This window comes from Lissotriton vulgaris, chromosome 10 (assembly GCF_964263255.1).
Source record: "Lissotriton vulgaris chromosome 10, aLisVul1.2, whole genome shotgun sequence".
Taxonomy (NCBI): Eukaryota; Metazoa; Chordata; class Amphibia; order Caudata; family Salamandridae; genus Lissotriton; species Lissotriton vulgaris.
In genome coordinates this window covers 262,131,058-262,148,751 of record NC_141698.1, presented here as the reverse complement: position 1 = coordinate 262,148,751, position 17,694 = coordinate 262,131,058, and the positions used below count along the sequence as shown (strand labels likewise).

General features: G+C 46.8%; 1 protein-coding gene across 1 annotated transcript in view; it reads right to left on the bottom strand.

The window, feature by feature from the left end:
• The window catches only part of LOC147685082 (SCO-spondin-like), a 1,395,910-nt gene that overhangs the window by 584,771 nt on the left and 793,445 nt on the right, over window positions 1-17,694 (bottom strand). The window contains exon 59 of the mRNA XM_086939757.1: window positions 3,502-3,671. Within this exon, the coding sequence (XP_086795883.1) occupies window positions 3,502-3,671 (170 nt within the window). The remainder of the gene's footprint in view (window positions 1-3,501; window positions 3,672-17,694) is intronic.

The following is a 17,694-nucleotide window of genomic DNA, read 5'->3' as shown; positions in this document are numbered from 1 at the left end:
TACCTCAGATACATCAGCTAATCCAGGGAAGATACCTTCACTGAATATATTAATATAAGAAACAGCTGTGAAAGAAAGCCAGAAAGCCCTCACCACGGTGTATTGAATGTCAAACAGAAGAGGATGGCTTTCTTTATACAATATGGAACTGTAGCATCACTTGGAAATTCTGGGAAGAAGCAGGAATTGGCCTTGTTTTATACTCAACTGCCTTATCCTTATTCTCCATTAAACATTCTGGAATATAATGGGTTCAATCGAATTGACAATGCATGTTTAGGCAAAGAATTTAGAGACACTGACCAACACTGGCGAAGACCAGAAGCCCCAGACATTGCCAATTGGGAAGCAGAAATGGAAACTTGCAACCTGTTAGAATTTCTAGTATTTATGGGGTATCCAAAAACACCAGAAAATATTGGGAAACTGGATGGAATGTCAGGGAATCCCACTGGTTTAGAGTCATGCAGTGTTAAATTACTACTCCTTATCTAGATTTGTATGTACATTCTGCCCATAATGTCTCATAGACTGAAGTCGATTGAAAAGTGCCAAAGTTGACTTATATTTTTGAGCTAGTTAAGTACAGAATGCAATTAAAATTTTATAATAGTCCAACTCCTCTCTTAAGGTGTATCAAAATGGCAATAAATTCTGAAGTTTTGCCTTGATTATTTTGAAACTTCTAATCGTTTGCATGTTTTTCAAATTAATTTTCCTGCTTCCCAAGGAATAAGCTGTTCACATGAAGAAATCAGTTCTAGCCAACAAATGTTAAATCGTAAAATAACTCTTCATTAAGCTATTATTATGAATAGGCTGTGTGGTTTTAGGTTTATACCCATAATAACTGATAAAACCCCACTGAAAGAGAAATAGCCCTCACCAGTGAAAAGATATAAACACTGAAAAAACACCTGCACAACCACAAACTAAATGCCATTCAAAGAAAGGAAAAAGAGAATGAAAGAGACATTTTTTCTTCCTGAGGGGGCCAATACAGTGTAACTTTGTTATACAAGCTAGCAGTAAGAAAGACTGGGCTAACATTATTCTGCTTGTGTTTTGTTGTTTAGGGGTGCCACTAAAATATTGTTTCTTCTTCCTTTTTTCAGTTTTGTGGTCTTTGGTCCAAAGATGCAGGGTTTAGGTTCATATTTTAGGTCTTGTTTTATTATTTTATAAAGTGTAGAGAATCAAGAAATATCAACATCATATTTGATAATTTGGCTGTGTTTGATTCTTTCACTGATAGGTAAAATGGCTGGTTTCAAAAGAATCTTTCCTAATGTGTGTCATCACATTTACCCACAGAGAATGAGTAAAAACCCTTAATACATCAGCCCCCAGTTTCTAGTGGGTCAATATTGATAGAAGGTGAATTGTCAATGCCTCAGGCTTTAAACATTCAATGCATGGTATAGTGACAAGTATATGTAAAAAGAGTGCTATCACCAAGCATCTGGGATAGTGGTGAAAACATGACACCAGACTTTTTGAAATGATGCATAGAAATGTCCCTTCACCACCAATAGCATTTGAAGTCAATGAAACCTCACTGTGTTACTCTGTACAAGTTCTAGATCCCTTCAGTAAAGGGGAATTTCCTCTGTAGTTTCAAAAGTGCTGATTCATTTTTGACCGCTTCAATAACTCTGAGGGCATAAGTGCCCAGCTCAACAAACATGTTGCAGAACGTGCCCTGAGAATCGCATTCTTCAAGTGCACCAGTATTGGCATGGAAACCTATGTCAGCGGCCAGAGTTAAGAAATGTTTTGGCATTACCTGTCTCAAGTGTCAATGTTGAGAGGGCCTTTTCACAGAAGTTTACATAGGAAAGAAAGAACGAGTGTGCATGACCAAAGACTCACTGAAGAAGTATTGTATGGTGTACTACAATAAGTTTAATTTGCAAAAATCTATTTCAACCTCATATACACTATACTTCTACGGTCTATATACCATGTGCTATCAGTGCAGAAAACAAGCAAAAATAAAAGCAAAACGTTCCATAAACACCTGAAAACACTTTTTCTGTTGTTTTTAGTGGCGCGAAAATGTATAACCACTGATAACAACTGTTTTTTTAAGGTATTGAAATCACTTGAAAACACTGGGAAAAAAACGCCGGAATTTACCAAAATTAGAAACTGAAAACAGGAAAACCTAATTATGAATAATGGAATCTAAGTTATTATGAAAGGAGTGTATGTTTGTGATATTTCTATTACAGAAATCAATTTCAAACGCTCTATATCCTTAGCAAACAAAGGTAACATTATTATGGACATGAACTTCACTGCTCTTGAAGTGTTTATATTAAATTGGAATGCTGAGACATCCACTGAAGACAATGGAGTGGCTCAGAGCCAAAAGTGGCTGCTTCAGGTTTATGTTTGCCTTCCCTTTTCTCTGTTTTTTTCATTTATATCATTCTACCATGAGTAGGCGGAATAAATTAGTAGGCTTACAGCCCTTTTTTATTAGGCTGACCTGGTTATTAAAGTCCAATTCCTTCGTCTGTGGCTGGGTCCATAACTCAGATGCAAGGCCTTTAGCAACTGGTTGAGGCCTTGGACAGCAGGCTATCATTCTGTATTAAAATGGCAGGAAATAATCACAACTTTTTCTAAACTTGGGGGCACATTTATCAAAAAATCAAGCAGCTCAGCAAACCACCTTACTTCGCTGTGTGATAGGGAAAAGGTCGGAAAGCGCTATATTATACATTGTACAGTGCATTTCTGTCTTCTTGTTGCGTTGGCACGCAATGTTCTACCTAACATAAATGCAGGCCCCCTTGCACCATGGTGCAAGGTTGCCTGTGTTGTATGCTAGATTGTTTTTGTGCAGGTAGGGGCACCTTCCTGCACAAAAACAATCCTCTGAAGCATTTTCCTCTTTCTACGAGTGCTGCAAAGAGGAAATAACAAAGAGAAATAAAGATATTTCTCCTCGTTGCACCTCGACTGGGAAGGCGTAGCATTTTAATGCATTACCAGGTCTAGCAGTAATTATAAATACATGAATACAGCAACATCCATGGGTAGATGTGTGGGAAAGCCCATGCTTCACCAATGGAACTCCTGCCATGGGAGAGTAATGCAACGCAGCGTTTGAGCTGTATTGTGTTACTCTAGATTTATCAAGCCATGCAGGGCAAGCAAGGTGGCCTTGTTTGACTTGATAAATCTTACTTAGTAGTTGTAGCTCCCTTTGTGTGGCATAGAGTCAACGCAACTGCTTGAACATTGTGTTTTTTCATTTTAAGTGTTCTTCCTCTTAAAATTATTTTTGTTTCTCAGGAAGCATTATCTTAAGATGTTAATAGTGGCATTTAAATACAGCTATTCACTATTCCTCATGCATTTGTGGCTCTTCCGTTCATTAGACAACTTCTAAAATGAATCTGCAGACATCAAACCCTGACTATTCCTTCTGTACCTTTATTTAGACAACTTTAAAAAAAGAGCGAAGGAGAAGGGCTTTTACTTTCTTACCAGTTATTGCATCCATCGCTCCGTTTGATGCTCACACCAGGGAGGTGCCGCTCTCCGGTCAAAAGGTCAAGGCAGGGGCAGTCCTCCTTGTCGATGCAGGCTGTGTCATTCTGAGACAGGACCTGACCACTGGGGCAGTAGCATCCAGGCTCACATCTCCACACACAGTGCTGTCATTGGGGAAGAAACAGTTTATGAACCTTCAGGAAGAGAAAGAGAACCTAGACTGACCTGTCAAAAATGCTGTTTCAATCATCTTAAATATGTAATGCTATATTACACGTTTTGTTATGTAATGTATTGGTTTTTCCTATTGCCCTTCAGTTGTATTATCTTTTGGTATGGTAAAATATGTTTTGCTGTATTAAGTTGTCTTGGGTTATGCTTGTGGCTATGCAACATTGTGTTAACATAACCTCTAGGGATATGGTTACAAGTGGCTATAATAATTATTGCACCTCTTAGCATTCATAGAGTCTGGTAAATATCCCCAGAACAAATTGTGCTTGTCGTAAAAACATCTCTTGTTCATCAAGTATATAGACACAAGTTTTTTTTTTAAAAGTACTGGTTTTTATTAGAGCAGACAGAACAGTAATAGCTAGTTAGACACGGCGAAATTTTAACCGGAGACTATTTTACCAAGTTATTCGTTGTCTATCGAATTGTATTTTATTTATTTTTTAACCGTTGAGGAAACCTGCATATGAACTATTTGTTATCTGTTGAATTATCAACCCTTATGAAAAATTGTGACACTATCTATCATTTTCATTCTATTTGGCACTAAAGCACTTTGACAGACTTCATTGTCTAAATAAAGTATTTTTTAATCTGTATCACAAGTGCAAGACTGCCACGGGGATTACATTTTTTAGAAATTACACCAATCTCGCGATGAACTGGTGAAGAAGAAGGTTGTGTAGGAAGAACAAAATGATAATTTCTGAAAAAACGAATTCTATGGGGAAAGGTGTATGAAGCTATTTAGTGATCGCAAAGCCTGCACTAATAATAATAAAGCCCATGGTTCTCCCCTTAAATTACTATGAGTATGAAAATGTTTAAAATCACTGACAAGCTCTGCCCCTTTGGCCCCACACTATCCACCTTAGTAGTAGGCAAAAACATTCCTGCCTTTTCCCAGGTGTAGGAGCATCTTACCAAAAGGCACCTCAAGTGGGTTTCCCACCAATTTTAATGACACATTGTTGAGGCAAATGAGAATGAAGATATCTGATTCGAACAAAAAGCACCTACTTCCTACAGTTAAGAGGAAGTAACCTTGTTTGGTGGAGTTTCACCTCTTCATAGTCATGTTTTTTACTCTATTTTAGGATTCAATTTATCACAGATTTCTAAAAGAAGACACATGAGGAACAATCCCATTGCCGAAATTAAACTACACAAAGTCAGTGGACACATTTGATTGTGGTCCATTACGCAGCTGTAGCGTTTAATATGCACTAGACATTTACCCAAAGAGGAAGCACTTACTAATTATCCAGTTAAAAGTACTCCATATGGGCAAACATCTTGTGCAAAACTATGGACTCTTGTTGTATAAACAGGCAGGTGAGGTTTAGTTATGGCCCTGGGGCTGATTTCACAAAAATTAAACCTCAACAGGAAGCATTTACAAATAAAAATGTACTTCTGTAAAGGACAAATGATCCTAATTTCTCTGACCCTGGCAAAGGGAAAGCCAGTGTGTTTCCAAGGCAATTCCACCTTGAAAATCATCTGAAATCCTTGATGCAGGGGAATGCATCATTGATCTGCAGGAGCGCAATCTCTTCTCTAGTGACTGTGATGAATGGGCTCTTTCTTGTCTCCTCCTGGTAAGAGAATATGCCAAGGTTACCCTTTAAGTTACTATGAGTAAGCAAATGCACAAAATCACTTACAAGGTCTCCCCATTTGACCCCTCACTGTCCACCTTAGTAGTAAGTTAATTCTTTCCGCCTTTATCCAGGTTGATGGACAGCTTCTCTAAAGCCCCCCACAGCAAGCTTAATAATAATAAATGTAAGATAAAAGTGTACTTATAAAGTTTTAAAAATGAGTATTACCAAATTGAACTTATAGGTAAAATCGTAGTACAATTTATCTTTAAAAAAAAACCTGTGAAATAGACTGAAAAGACTAAAAGTTACTGGGGCGTTATAGTAAGATACAGATTTCACATGGACAAAAACATAGAAATTCAGCAGTTATAGTTACCTGAGCTAAGTATAACTTATGCTGTGATGGGTACGAGGGCCATATCTGCCAGGAGAAGTGGGACTCCCTGATCATCGCGCTCTTAAGCGCTGCAAGGTCTCCCACTACGAGGAGAGAGAAGGAGATACTGTGGGGACTACAAGTCCCATACCTCCCAGGACAGAGATGGGGCTGCCCTGATCCTCATGCTCTTAAGTGCTGCAAGGTCTCCCAATGCACCAGCCTGGGCAAACACTGGGCCTGTTTTTGACCGAGCATCAGGAAGAAGCAGATCTGGGCCACTCCTCTTGGTCCAGCGATAAGGCGTTGTCAGGCTCCTTCAGTATCATCATCTTCATCACCTTCACAATCCGGTATGGCCCTGACTGTGTTCTACTCCTAGACTTTAACTTGGATTTGACTTTGTTAACCATGCTCTCTTGGCCATGGAACCAAGTCTGAGTCGGGCAGGGGATCACTTGAGAAACCTTTTGATTGGCTGCACAAGTGTGGGGAACAATTTATCTGAAACCCTCATTTCTATTTCCAGCTTGGGGCTTCTACCGTTGTGGCTTCAGATGCTTGTCTCTATTTGGCCTCATTTCTTGCAAGGGAACAAGGGCCTGACTCCGTGCTCCCAGTTACATACTGCCTTGACTGGCCTTGGTTGGAATGTTGCCCCATGCATACATTGTTCTATCATTCTAGTTGAGCATGGGGAAAAGAAAGGTGGCTCCATCAGTCATTGTCCCCACAAGTTCCACTGTGAATCATCCAGTCACGCCGGCATGACTCACTGGTTGGGGGCCACAAAGGTTTGTGGGGGGAGGCGGGAAAGGTTTAATGTAAATTTTAAAAAACGTACCTTCCAGAGTCCTGCGCCGCTTCAGCTCCTGACCGGACCCTGCTCTCCTGAACAGGAAGTAGCCACAGGCAGCCTCACTCCCCTAAGCCAATCATAACGCTGCAACAGCAGTGTTGTGATTGATCCTAGAAGGATACCAAACCTATTTTATTCCAGTTGTGGTTTCAACTGTGCGGAGGGTCAAGGGGGATTAATTACCTTTGCCTCCTTGGAATTACATGGGAAAATTAAGTTTTTCACCTGGGACTTGCACCTGTGGCAAGCGCTGAAGTTAACCCTCCCAGGCTATACATCTTTTGCTTTAGTTAATTGTTAAAATGCTGAAGACTGATTGGACGAGGTATCTAACCTCTCCACTTTAAGCTTCGCCATTGAGTCTTGGATTGTGAGCAGATATGGAATGGAGAAGTTTATATAAGTGGGTGTTGTTAATTGCCATTCATTTGATTGTCCTTTATATCTATTGATTAGCGAACCCAAATGTGTGTTGGCACAGGGTATGCATAGTTTATACAAGGGAGGGCTCGGATTTCAATACAATCTAAAGCACCTATCTTGTTTTCTATATGGAGAAATTAGTTAAGTCCATCAATCCCTGTATTTTACCAATTTTTTGAGGAAGGGGTTGTGTTTACATATTAGATTTTATTTTTCTATCAGCTCCCCTGTTTTTATTTATTTCCAATTTTAGTATAGTGCACAGCCCAATCAGTGATTGTAGCCCCCTGTCCTTAATGATCAGTGGGTTAAACGGCAGTGCTAGGACCTCGTCAGCTGTTCAGGGTGTGTTCCCCTCAGAGTTCAGGGTGTGTTCCTCGGGTGAAGCAATCTTATTGGCATATGCTAGCATCTCACAGAAGTTGTAAGCACTACTTAGGGCTCCTACAACAAACAAAAGGCCACAGGAATCAAAATGGTTTGAAAGCAATGGTTCCCAGGCCCTTCATTTTCTGAAGGCCACCTTGAGGCAGGTATCTGGAGACAAGAAATGGGTAGCTTCCTGTTGTAAAGGGGTACACATTAGAACTTGATAATTGTAAATCCATCCTTAGAAAGAGAGCCTGAAACGATCTAGCACAAGCTTGCACGACCAAATATAGTTCCTTGTTTTCGAGAATAATAAATTAGCCATGCATTGCCAGCACAAATGGCCCTGCTCTATTTCATCACATTACAGAGCAACAGTGGATATGCAACAGTGGATATGGATAGAACACTCAGAAGGTATCCATAACTATGGGTCAAGTGGGGGTAAGTAGGACCAGGGTGGATTCGCGAGTGGCGGAGCCAACATGACTTTCACCCTAGATGAAGTCACTAAGGGCTTCCGGGCACTAGAACGCAATAGGGCCCAGGGCCTGATGGGATATCCTCTGATCTGCTTTTCGATAATATGAGATCTGGGGTCCATCCCTGGTGATGGTTCTTAACACAGCAGTGAGGGAGGGCACCCTGCCCTCATGGTCCACCGCTGTAATTGCACTGATGTTTAAGAAGGGGGATAAAGACAACCCTTACTATTACCAGATAATATCCTTGACTGATGTCACCATGAAGGTCCTCAGAAGGGTACTTCTAAATAGGTTGATGTTGTGGGCAGATGAAAATAACATAATTCCTGAGGTACAATATGGCTTCAGGCAGCCATATCAACAACATACCAATGCCTGAATCTATATTTAATTATCGGCAAGTTCACTGTTGCTTGGCCCAAGTCAATTCATGTTGTATTCATAGACTTTTCATCCTCTTTTGACAGGGTCAATGGTGGGGCCTGCTTCTGGTGATAGGGGTGGACCTGGATATAGTGTTCCTTGTAAGTGATGTACATGCCCACACCTCAACCTCTGTTCAGCACTCTCAGGGACACCAATCCTTTAGAACTAGTATCAGGGGAGTATTCTTGCCACCTTCCTATTCACCTCTTATGATAATGGTCTGGAGCAAGCTCTTCTTTTGATTAAGGCCGGCTGCCAAAAGCTGGGAACGAGAGCGCTTTCAGTTCTACTGTACGCCAATAATAAAGTCCTCATGGTGTGGACCGCCGTGGCTTTACAGTTATTACTGGATACTTTTCTTGCATTTATGACTGGTTTGGACCTTGCAGTAAACGTCACTAAGTTGTATGTGATGGAAGTTGGCCCACAGTTTACCCGACCCAAAACACTTAAGGTGGGAAACCATACTTTGGCAAAAGTTCTATCTTGTTTATACGTCAGTGCGTTGTTTGACACTAATAAGAATTGATAGCCCCTGATCGATGTAAAGAAAGTGCTGCTTATCAAGGCTACAGGTTAGGATTCAGGCCCCCCAAATTCTAACGAAGGTTTGGCATGGCTTGGCCGGCTGCAAGATGGCCGCACTCTTAGTGGGCTCTGCCGGCCAAGCTTGTCAAACTGCAATAATCCTGCAGGCATCTTCACCTTACCTGCACATCAACGCTGATTCCTGCCCCCCCTACTTGCGAGGCGCCGGTTCATCGCATTGCTGCCCTTCTGCGAGGTCCCGGGGCGGAGATACGCCATCCTCAGCTGACGCTGGGCCTGTGTTCTTGGGCCCGTGTGGGTCGGCCCTTCCTGCTCCGGAGTGTGGAGGCCTCCTGTTGCCGCTCACAGCTGCGGCGCATTCCGGGGATGGTGACCGTCATCACCGGGTGAGTGGTGCCGCCTCTGTGGCATTATTGGTGGGGTACGGGGCCCACGGGTTGATCGGTCCTGCCCAGGGTGCTGCGGCCCGGGCGCTAACGTCCTGACACCTCCACGCTCGCCGCCTGTTGCAGCCGCGGGCACCTGGGCTCGGCGACGTGAGCGGCGGCCCCCCCGCGGTTCCCCTCTGGTTCTGCCTCTGTCTGGTGGGCGCCCCCTGCTAATCAGCCTATCAACTGCCCGGCCGAGCGGGTGCTGCCTGCGGCCGGAGCCCAACTGCCCAGCACCTGGCTCATCTGCAGTACCTGCCTCCCCTGGACTTTGGACTCTCCCCTGGGTGCTGTGTAGCTGGAATCGGGCCTTGGCCTGCGGCGGCCCAGCTGCACCCTCGACTGGACCGATCCATGTCTGGGGAGACGTCGCTGGAGCTTGGTGTTTCCCTCCTCATCGGAGCGGGTTTTTCATTGCCGCCATTGGGCCCTGTACACTGCGCCCCCTTTCTGCTTGCTTCCTGCTGGGGGGACACCGCTCCAGCCTGGTGCTCCTGCCTCTACGCCGGCGCTGCTCTCCTCCTGCCGTCATTGCTGCCTGCACACACGAGCTGCCTTTTGGAGCTCCCTGCCTTCACGGATGGGCACTTAGGATGGTGCGGGCCCTAGGGACCGCCCTGCAATTACTGCCAAAACCTGGAGGTGCCTTCCTTGCCTTTGCTTGATCCCCTGAAGTTTGTGGAGTGCCTAACATTATTCCCACCCTCAGCGTGATGTGACCCAGTCCTGCGGCCTAGTGCATGTCGAGCGGCCGTCTTCACACCTCTCAAAAGTGTGCTTGCTGTTGGCTCCTCTGCACCCTCCATAATCTCGGTATTTGTGACTTTGTGGAGCTGGGGTCTGCCGGTGGTATACCTGTCTAACGCTGGCTTGGGTCCCTGCTTTAATTCCTTAGTTGCCAGTCGTTCCAGTGGGAGGCTGTAAAGAGGAAACACTGAATGCTCCACGAACTCACTACCTTGGACGCCCATACTATCTCCAGGGCCTTCGTTCGGGACTGCAGCGGTCTTCATTGGGGGGTCCTGTTTGACACATATTTGCCTCATACTGTCGGCTATTGGCGGTCCGGCGCGCCCCTGTTCTCATTGGCTGCCTGTTGCCTTGTGTAAGCCTCACTCTTGACGACTGGGTCTCTCAACATGGGGAAAACAGACCCTAGACAGCCCAAGATAGCTTTTGAGCTCCGAAGGACTTCCTGACAGGACGGTGCTTGCTCTGAGGGCGCTGACTCTGCTGTCACCATGGATGCCCCCTCTACTCGGGATGATGACCTCAAGGCAATCATGCTAGACGTCCAGTCAACAGTGACTGGAATCGCGACCCAGCTGGATCAACTCTCAGCTTGTCTGGACTCGGTAAAGGCCTGTGTTGACTCCCACGACAACCGCCTACTCCATGTTGAGACCAGGGTGTCGGATGCCGAGGATGCTGCTATCCAGGACCATCAGAAACTACTCCAAATTGACAAAATCTTGGCGGTCATCCGGGAGAAGAACGAGGATTTGGAGGCCCGCTCCCGTCGGAGCGATCTCCGCATCACGGGCCATCCGGAATCCACCAACATTTCAAGGATGGAGGACTTTGTGGAACAGCTGATCAGGGAGCTCTTTGGAGATGTCCTCTCTACGGTATTTATTGTGGAGTGTGCTCATCATTCTCTTAGCCCGCATCCTGGTCCTGGGCAGCCTCCACGGCCAATCATTGTTAAAATCTTGAATTACCAAGATCGTGACACCATTCTTCGTGCTGCACGAGATAAGGGCACCATCAATCACCAGGGTAATGCATTCTCCTTCTTCCCGGACTACATCCTCACAGCGGCCCAGCAAGAATTTCTACCTGCCAAGCGCCTTCTACAGAAGCATGAGGTCTCGTACTCCTTGGCCTACCCTGAAAAACTGAGAGTCCGACAGGCCGCTAAAACACTTGTCTTCCCTGATCCGAGGGAGGCTTTGGCATTCGCTAAGAAACTTGACAAAGACGCCCGCTCCTCCCCTCCTAAATCTCAGCTCGATGTCTCTGATTGTCTCAGTGACAAAGATTCACTGTGCACACTCTGTTTTTCTTTAACTTCTGATAAGGGATGCCTAACACCACTTAAGCTTGGCCACCATTCTTTCTTCAGGGGTGTACGCCTAGCCCTGCCATGCCCCCATGGGATGATTCCCTTCTCCTCAGTTGTTCTTCCCTTTCAAAGTTGTGGTTTCCTGGGGTGGGGTGGGTTGGTGACTCAGCCTAATTGGGGGGTTGGAGTGGGTGCAGGGTTGAAGGGGTTTCTTTGCAAGGTACTGTTCGGTGGGGGTGGGTGGGGTTTCCTTTGGGGGATTCTTGCTCCTCTATTGGGGTTGTGGCTTCATTTCTTCACTGTATGTTTGTTCTATACTGCTTCCACATGTATGGTTCTTGACACTGCATTGTGCTTCCTGCATCACCTCGCATCAAGTCAATTGCTATCCCCAGTAAGTCTTGTTTGCTACTTGTGCTCTCTGATTTGTTCTGTTTACGCTCATTGGTCATCTATTGTTGGTCAACATGTTGCTCCACTGGTCCCTCCTTCCCCTTATAAGCTGTGCCTCCTGTGGTTTGGTTCGTGGGGAGCTTTCACTGCCCACCAGTGTGCTCTGCTCTCTGAGCCATACCCGTCAGTTAGATGCTTGCGCGCCTCTCCCGCACTGTCCTGTTTGTGGAAATCCCCCGAGGGCCGTTTTTATTTGCTTGCGCTGACTCCTACCTGTGCTGCTTCCTGCCGCCCTTTGACTTTCCTCTTTCTCATGTGCGCTGTGTTTGTCTGCGCAGCTTGCCATCTGCGCTGCGTTGTGCTGCACTTTGAACCGCCCCCTTATGGCTGGACTTGGACTTGGAATGTCCGGGGTCTGAATGACCACCGCAAGGCCCAACTGATTCACTCACACTTATAGCGACACAAAGTAGATATATGTCTCTTACAGGAGACGCACCTGTTGCCCGTATCCGTCTCCAGACTCCAATCCCGTTAATGGGGGGAATCCCACTACTCCACCTACTCGTCGTATGCCAGGGGAGTCTCAATTCTGATGCGCCGGGGCCTCCCTTGGCAGACCGCCCGGGTACTCCTGGATCCGGAGGGCAGATATGTGATCCTCCATGGTCTACTACTGGCTCAGTCCGTTACGATTGCCACGGTCTACGGCCCCAACTCCGATGACCCGGAATTTTTTAATCACATCTGGCACCTCATCTCCTCCTGCGGCCCGCGGGGGTAATTTGGGGTGGAGATTTTAATGTCACTCTATCGGCGACCTTGGATCGGTCGGGCTCCTATACGTCCCATCTGAGTGCAGCTGCAGCTCTCACGTCTATTTTAACCGATAACGCTCTTTATGATGCTTGGCACCACTTCAGCCCCGATGCTCGGGAAGGCACCTGCATCACTGGCGCGAGGGGTTGTTGGTTGTGAATTGACTTTTGGCTGACCTCGCCGGACGCTTTGTCTTGGCTCACAGACGTAGTGCACATGGCTTGCACCTTCCCCGATCATGCACCGGTCCAGATCCGTCTCAGTCCTCCTCATTCCCCGCGACAGGCCTTCACTTGGCGTCTCCCCCTAACACCTTCCGGGACTCTGCTTTTCGTGTAGACATCCAAACCGCGATAACCAACTATTTCGATTTAAACACGGGTTCCGTTGACTTTGCCTCCACCTTATAGGAAGGGTTTAAGGCCGTCATTCAGGGCAAATGTGTTTCTAAACAGGCCGGCGTCCTTCGCTTTATTCGTACCACTCTGGCTAAGCTTGATGAGGAAATTAAGGATCTGGATGCTGCCCAGGGGGCACACCTAAGTCCTGAGACGCTGGTGTTACTATGCCAACAACACACTGAATTCTCGGATGAGGCTGGCCATGAACTGTCTTTTTTGGGCAGAGAGGGTAGGGCACGTCGCTTTGGGGAGGCGGACCGCCCGGGGCGTACTCTTGCCAAACTTCTTCGTCCACCTCAAGCTGCCTCCTATATAATGGCCCTCAGAGATGGTGGCCCGGATAGGACTACCTCCCCGGAGGACATAAAATCCTGCTTTCTCGATTTCTATTCACAACTCTATTCTGCCGGTACTCCTCTGCCACAAGAGGATTTTTATCAATACTTTGAATCTAATGCGCTGGTCTGACTGGAAGACTACCACCATAAATTCCTTAAGGAACCGTTTTCCAGGGAGGAAATACTGGCTGCCATCATTAGTCTACCCGGAGACAAGGCCCCTGGCCTGGATGGCCTGCCAGCCTTGTTCTACAAAATGTTTGCCGATCTCTTGGAACCACATCTGGCAGCTATGTACAATGAATCTTTTGATACCAGTCTCTTCCTGCCATCCTTGCGTGAGGCAATGATAACCCTGCTTCTCAAACCCGACAAGCCTGCAGACCGTCAGGACTCCTACAGCCCCCTTTCCCTCATAAACATAGATAACAACATTTTTGCTAAATTGATAGCCTTCCGCCTTCTTTTACTCATGCACCTCATTGCTCTCCCCGATCAATCAGGTTTTATTCCAGGTAGGGCAACCTCACACAACCTTTGTACAATCTTCTCAGTTTTGCATCAAATTAATCCTAAACTACCGGCTGTAGCTGCTACTAAGGCATTCGATACGCTGGAGTGGCACTTTTTATTTAACATCTTGCCGTGTATGGGCTTCAGCAAAATCTTTCTGCGTAAGGTTAAACTCCTTTACGCCAACCCCTCCGCACATTTCTGCATTAATGGTCAGGTCTCCGACTCTATTAGCATTGCTCGAGGTACATGCCAGGGGTGCCATTATCGCCCATGCTCTTTGCCATCTCAATGGCAGCCAGGCTTCGGCAGCCCCACACTCACAGGGGTATTGGTTTCTCGTACCGCTCCCTGCTCGTCTCAATGTACGAGGACGATGTTACCCTATATGTCCGCCATCCTCAGGAGAACCTTAGCCCCTTGGTCTGGGAAACCATACGCTTTGGCAGGCTTTCGGGCATCCAGGTGAACTAGAGCAAGTCTGTTCTATTCCCCTTGATGGATGCCACCGTGCCATTCCCACCTGACTTTCTGTTTGTGTGGGCTTCTGGCCCCACGCACTATATGGGCATCTGGCTGAGTAGGGATCTGGATGAACTGTGGAGGTCTAACTTCGAGTGTGTGGTAGACTGGCTGGAATCCAGGATTCCATCGTGGAGCCGATTTCCGCTATCTCTGGCAGGCCGAATCGCAATCATCAAAATGGTGGTCCCTCCTAAATTTCTCTATCTGTTTTTAAACATCCCTATCCCTCTCACTTCTCATTTCTTCTGCAAATTACGCTCCCTAATCATTTCGCTCATTTGGGCGGGTAAACAGCCAAGTGTAGCCTATGATATCCTTACTCTCCCCATGTCTGCCGGTGGTATGGGTGTACCTGACTTCAGGATCTATGCCTTGTGTGCCCAGGCCAGCTTCCTGCATTTTTGGATTCACCCTACCCCTTATCAGCGTCACGTCACAGTTATGACAGACATAGCTTTCCCCTGGCCTTTGTCCACAGCTTTGTTCGCGCCCGCAGTGCACCCTCGGGCGGAAGTTCGGATTGCGATTGGCCTGGTCTGGTCTGCGTCGGCTTTCCAGCATCCCTCAGCTCTCTGCCAACTCCGTGCCAATAGTGAACCACCCAGATTTCCCCTCACTTCAGTCTTCTAGCATGTCTAGACATGCAACGCGGTTGGGTTTGAGGACGGTAGCGGATCTTTACCCAGAGAACACCTTCTACTCTCTTCCTGACTCCTCAACCCTTATGATGATTGGTTGTAAGTCAACCTTATAGACCAGCTATCCTAGTAGCGTGGACAAAGCAGTCTTAGGCTAAACTCTGTAAAGGCATGTGAAGCAAGCTGTTTTACCATACACAATCCCCTTGAATACCAAATGAAAGGACACCACACAGATATATATTGAAAATATATATATATTTATTTACTACAAATATCCCCTATACTCTTTATGAGCACAGAAGCAAATGTGTTAAAACAAAACACAGTTTAAATATACAAAAGTTGCACAATATGGATGAGCCCTAGGGGCCACCTAAACCATATACTAAAATAGTGGTATAAGTACCACGAATTGGAAAGGAAGTAGGCCTAGGGCCTGGGGAATCGCTGGAGCTGTTCGGGACTAACAGTGAAGAAGTCGGGAAAGGCCCGCGGGACTCGGGTGCAGCGCTTAAAGCACACGCATGCACCAATGCAAAGTCAATGGTGCGTAAAAGTTACAAAATTAGTGAAAAGGGAACCTTCCGGATGACCTAGAACCTAGCAACTTGGAACATAGACACTAGAGGTGTATTGCTACACAGGGGCACCAGAGTGCCAGGTTTACCTCACCGACAGGAAGCGGGTGCATATGTCTCAAAGTGTGTCAGGTTTCGTCGCGCTGGTCTACGAAGCCTGTAGATGAAGATGCTGCAGGCGGGTCGCCGTGGAGAGTTCCGGTGGATCCAAGGGTTGATCTGAAGAGGTGAAGACCTGAAAGCAGAGGGGACAATGTTCAAAGTCGCTAGCCAGTGACTACCGTGGAACCAGGATGGAACCAGGCGATGTCGGGTGCAAACAGGCGAAGAGGTGAAGATTGTCTCTGCAGCCACATGAACATGAAGAGGTCGAGGATGTCCAGGCGTCGGTCACGAGCTGTCCTATGAAGGCTCTAGCTGATGGCGGTGTTGGCTTCTTGATTGGAGCAAACAGGCCTTGGCTAATGCAAGCCACGCAGGAAACGATGCAAGCTTCTCATTCTGACCAGCAAGGTCAGAGGGGGTGCTCCTTTTTACAGGAGCGAGGGCCAGTCTAAAGCAACCAGACAAGCAGTGTAAATGTCGGATTTCGTCACCAAGATGGCCACTAGCCAACGGACTAGTAGCTGGTATGGCGCGTCAAGTGGCAAAATGCAAAAGGGCCCCACGCAGAACGTGGAGAAGCTGGGGGGCTGATCTTCAGTGCAAATGCTGCTCGGTGGTGGGGCTTCTCAAACTCCAAAGCACAGCATCGAGGGTGCCTCGGGTGCTGCGCAGTCAGCTTCTCAGGGGTCTTTCGAGATTTCCGGTCCCACGTCTCTCAGTGCCTCCACGGGTCTCTTCTTTTCAGGGACTGTGGATCGGGCTCTGAGATGTCTGGGAGTCTGGGTCTCATCAGGCTCTGGGTTCGGGCTCCGGCAGGAGGTGGCGGCAAAGCAGACGTCGAGTTGCTGGATGGTGCCTGTATTCACAGGGTGGTCACTCCTTGGCCACAAGGGAGATGCTCTTCAGTATTCTGTGCAGCAGAATGTCGAGGCCAGTTTTCTTCTTAGTTTCAAGTCAAGTTCAGGATGATCTGAAGTCATGGGACACAGCTCCTACTCTTATTCTCAATCTGGGGGCCGGATCACCTGCTAGGTCCCTCCTCTGGGTGGGACCAGGAAGGGGGGCAGTTACACCCCCTTTCCTTTGTCCAGCTTTGCGCCAAGACTGGGGCTGGAAAGCTCCAGCACCGGTTTGGACTGGCTTATGCACGGGGACACCTTGTGTGCCCCAGGCATGTCTCATTCTATTCAGCCCTGTTCTACCCAATACACAAAATCCTGTCTGGGGTGGTGCTCGCACCTTCCAAGGCAGGAAACCCTTTGTCCAACCTCCCTCGCTGGAAGGACTCCCAGCAGCAGGAGGTCAGACTTGTGTCTGTGGTGGCAGCATCCATTTTGTGATGCTGAGGCTCGAGTTTAACTTTAACCGGGGTTCAGGTTATGTACATGTCGTGTCCCTCTAGAAGGGTGGAATGCTACCCCTGTTGCCAGAATTGGCGAGGGGGTAGTATCCCAATTCGTATGACACCTTACTCAACATGTTTTGATAAAGCCAAACCAAAGTTAGCAAATAACCGCGAGTATTATAATGCACTTAAGAGTATATGGTTTGGCAATATCCCGGAACAGCTAAGAGAGTTGTTCCCGACAGCTGCAGACGGGCTCAGCTCGTGCCAGAGCACCATCTCACACGAAACCAAGCACTCTGCCACCAGGATTTTCGAGGCCTTCCATAGGAGTGGCTTATAGGTTAACATGTGTCCAGATAGGTTTAGATATAGGGATACTATATCTAAGTAAGAGGTGATTACACCAACTTACCCCAGCTGAGTGATCAGCCAGTTGTGTCAAATATGTAGGCCAGGCCAGGGGTGGCACAATACATGCTGCAGCCCCTGGTAGGCCTTGGATACACCTATGCCCTGGGTACCTGGGGTACACTGTTACAGGGGCCTATAAGGTGAACCAGTTCCAATTCGTAATGCACATAGAGTGCATTGGCAGTAATTTAGAGAGAGAACAGCAGGCTGTGGGTCTGATTAGCAGGCCCTCAGCCACATTAAGTCATAAACAAGTGAAGCAAAAAGCAAACATTTGGGGTGACCTTAGGATAG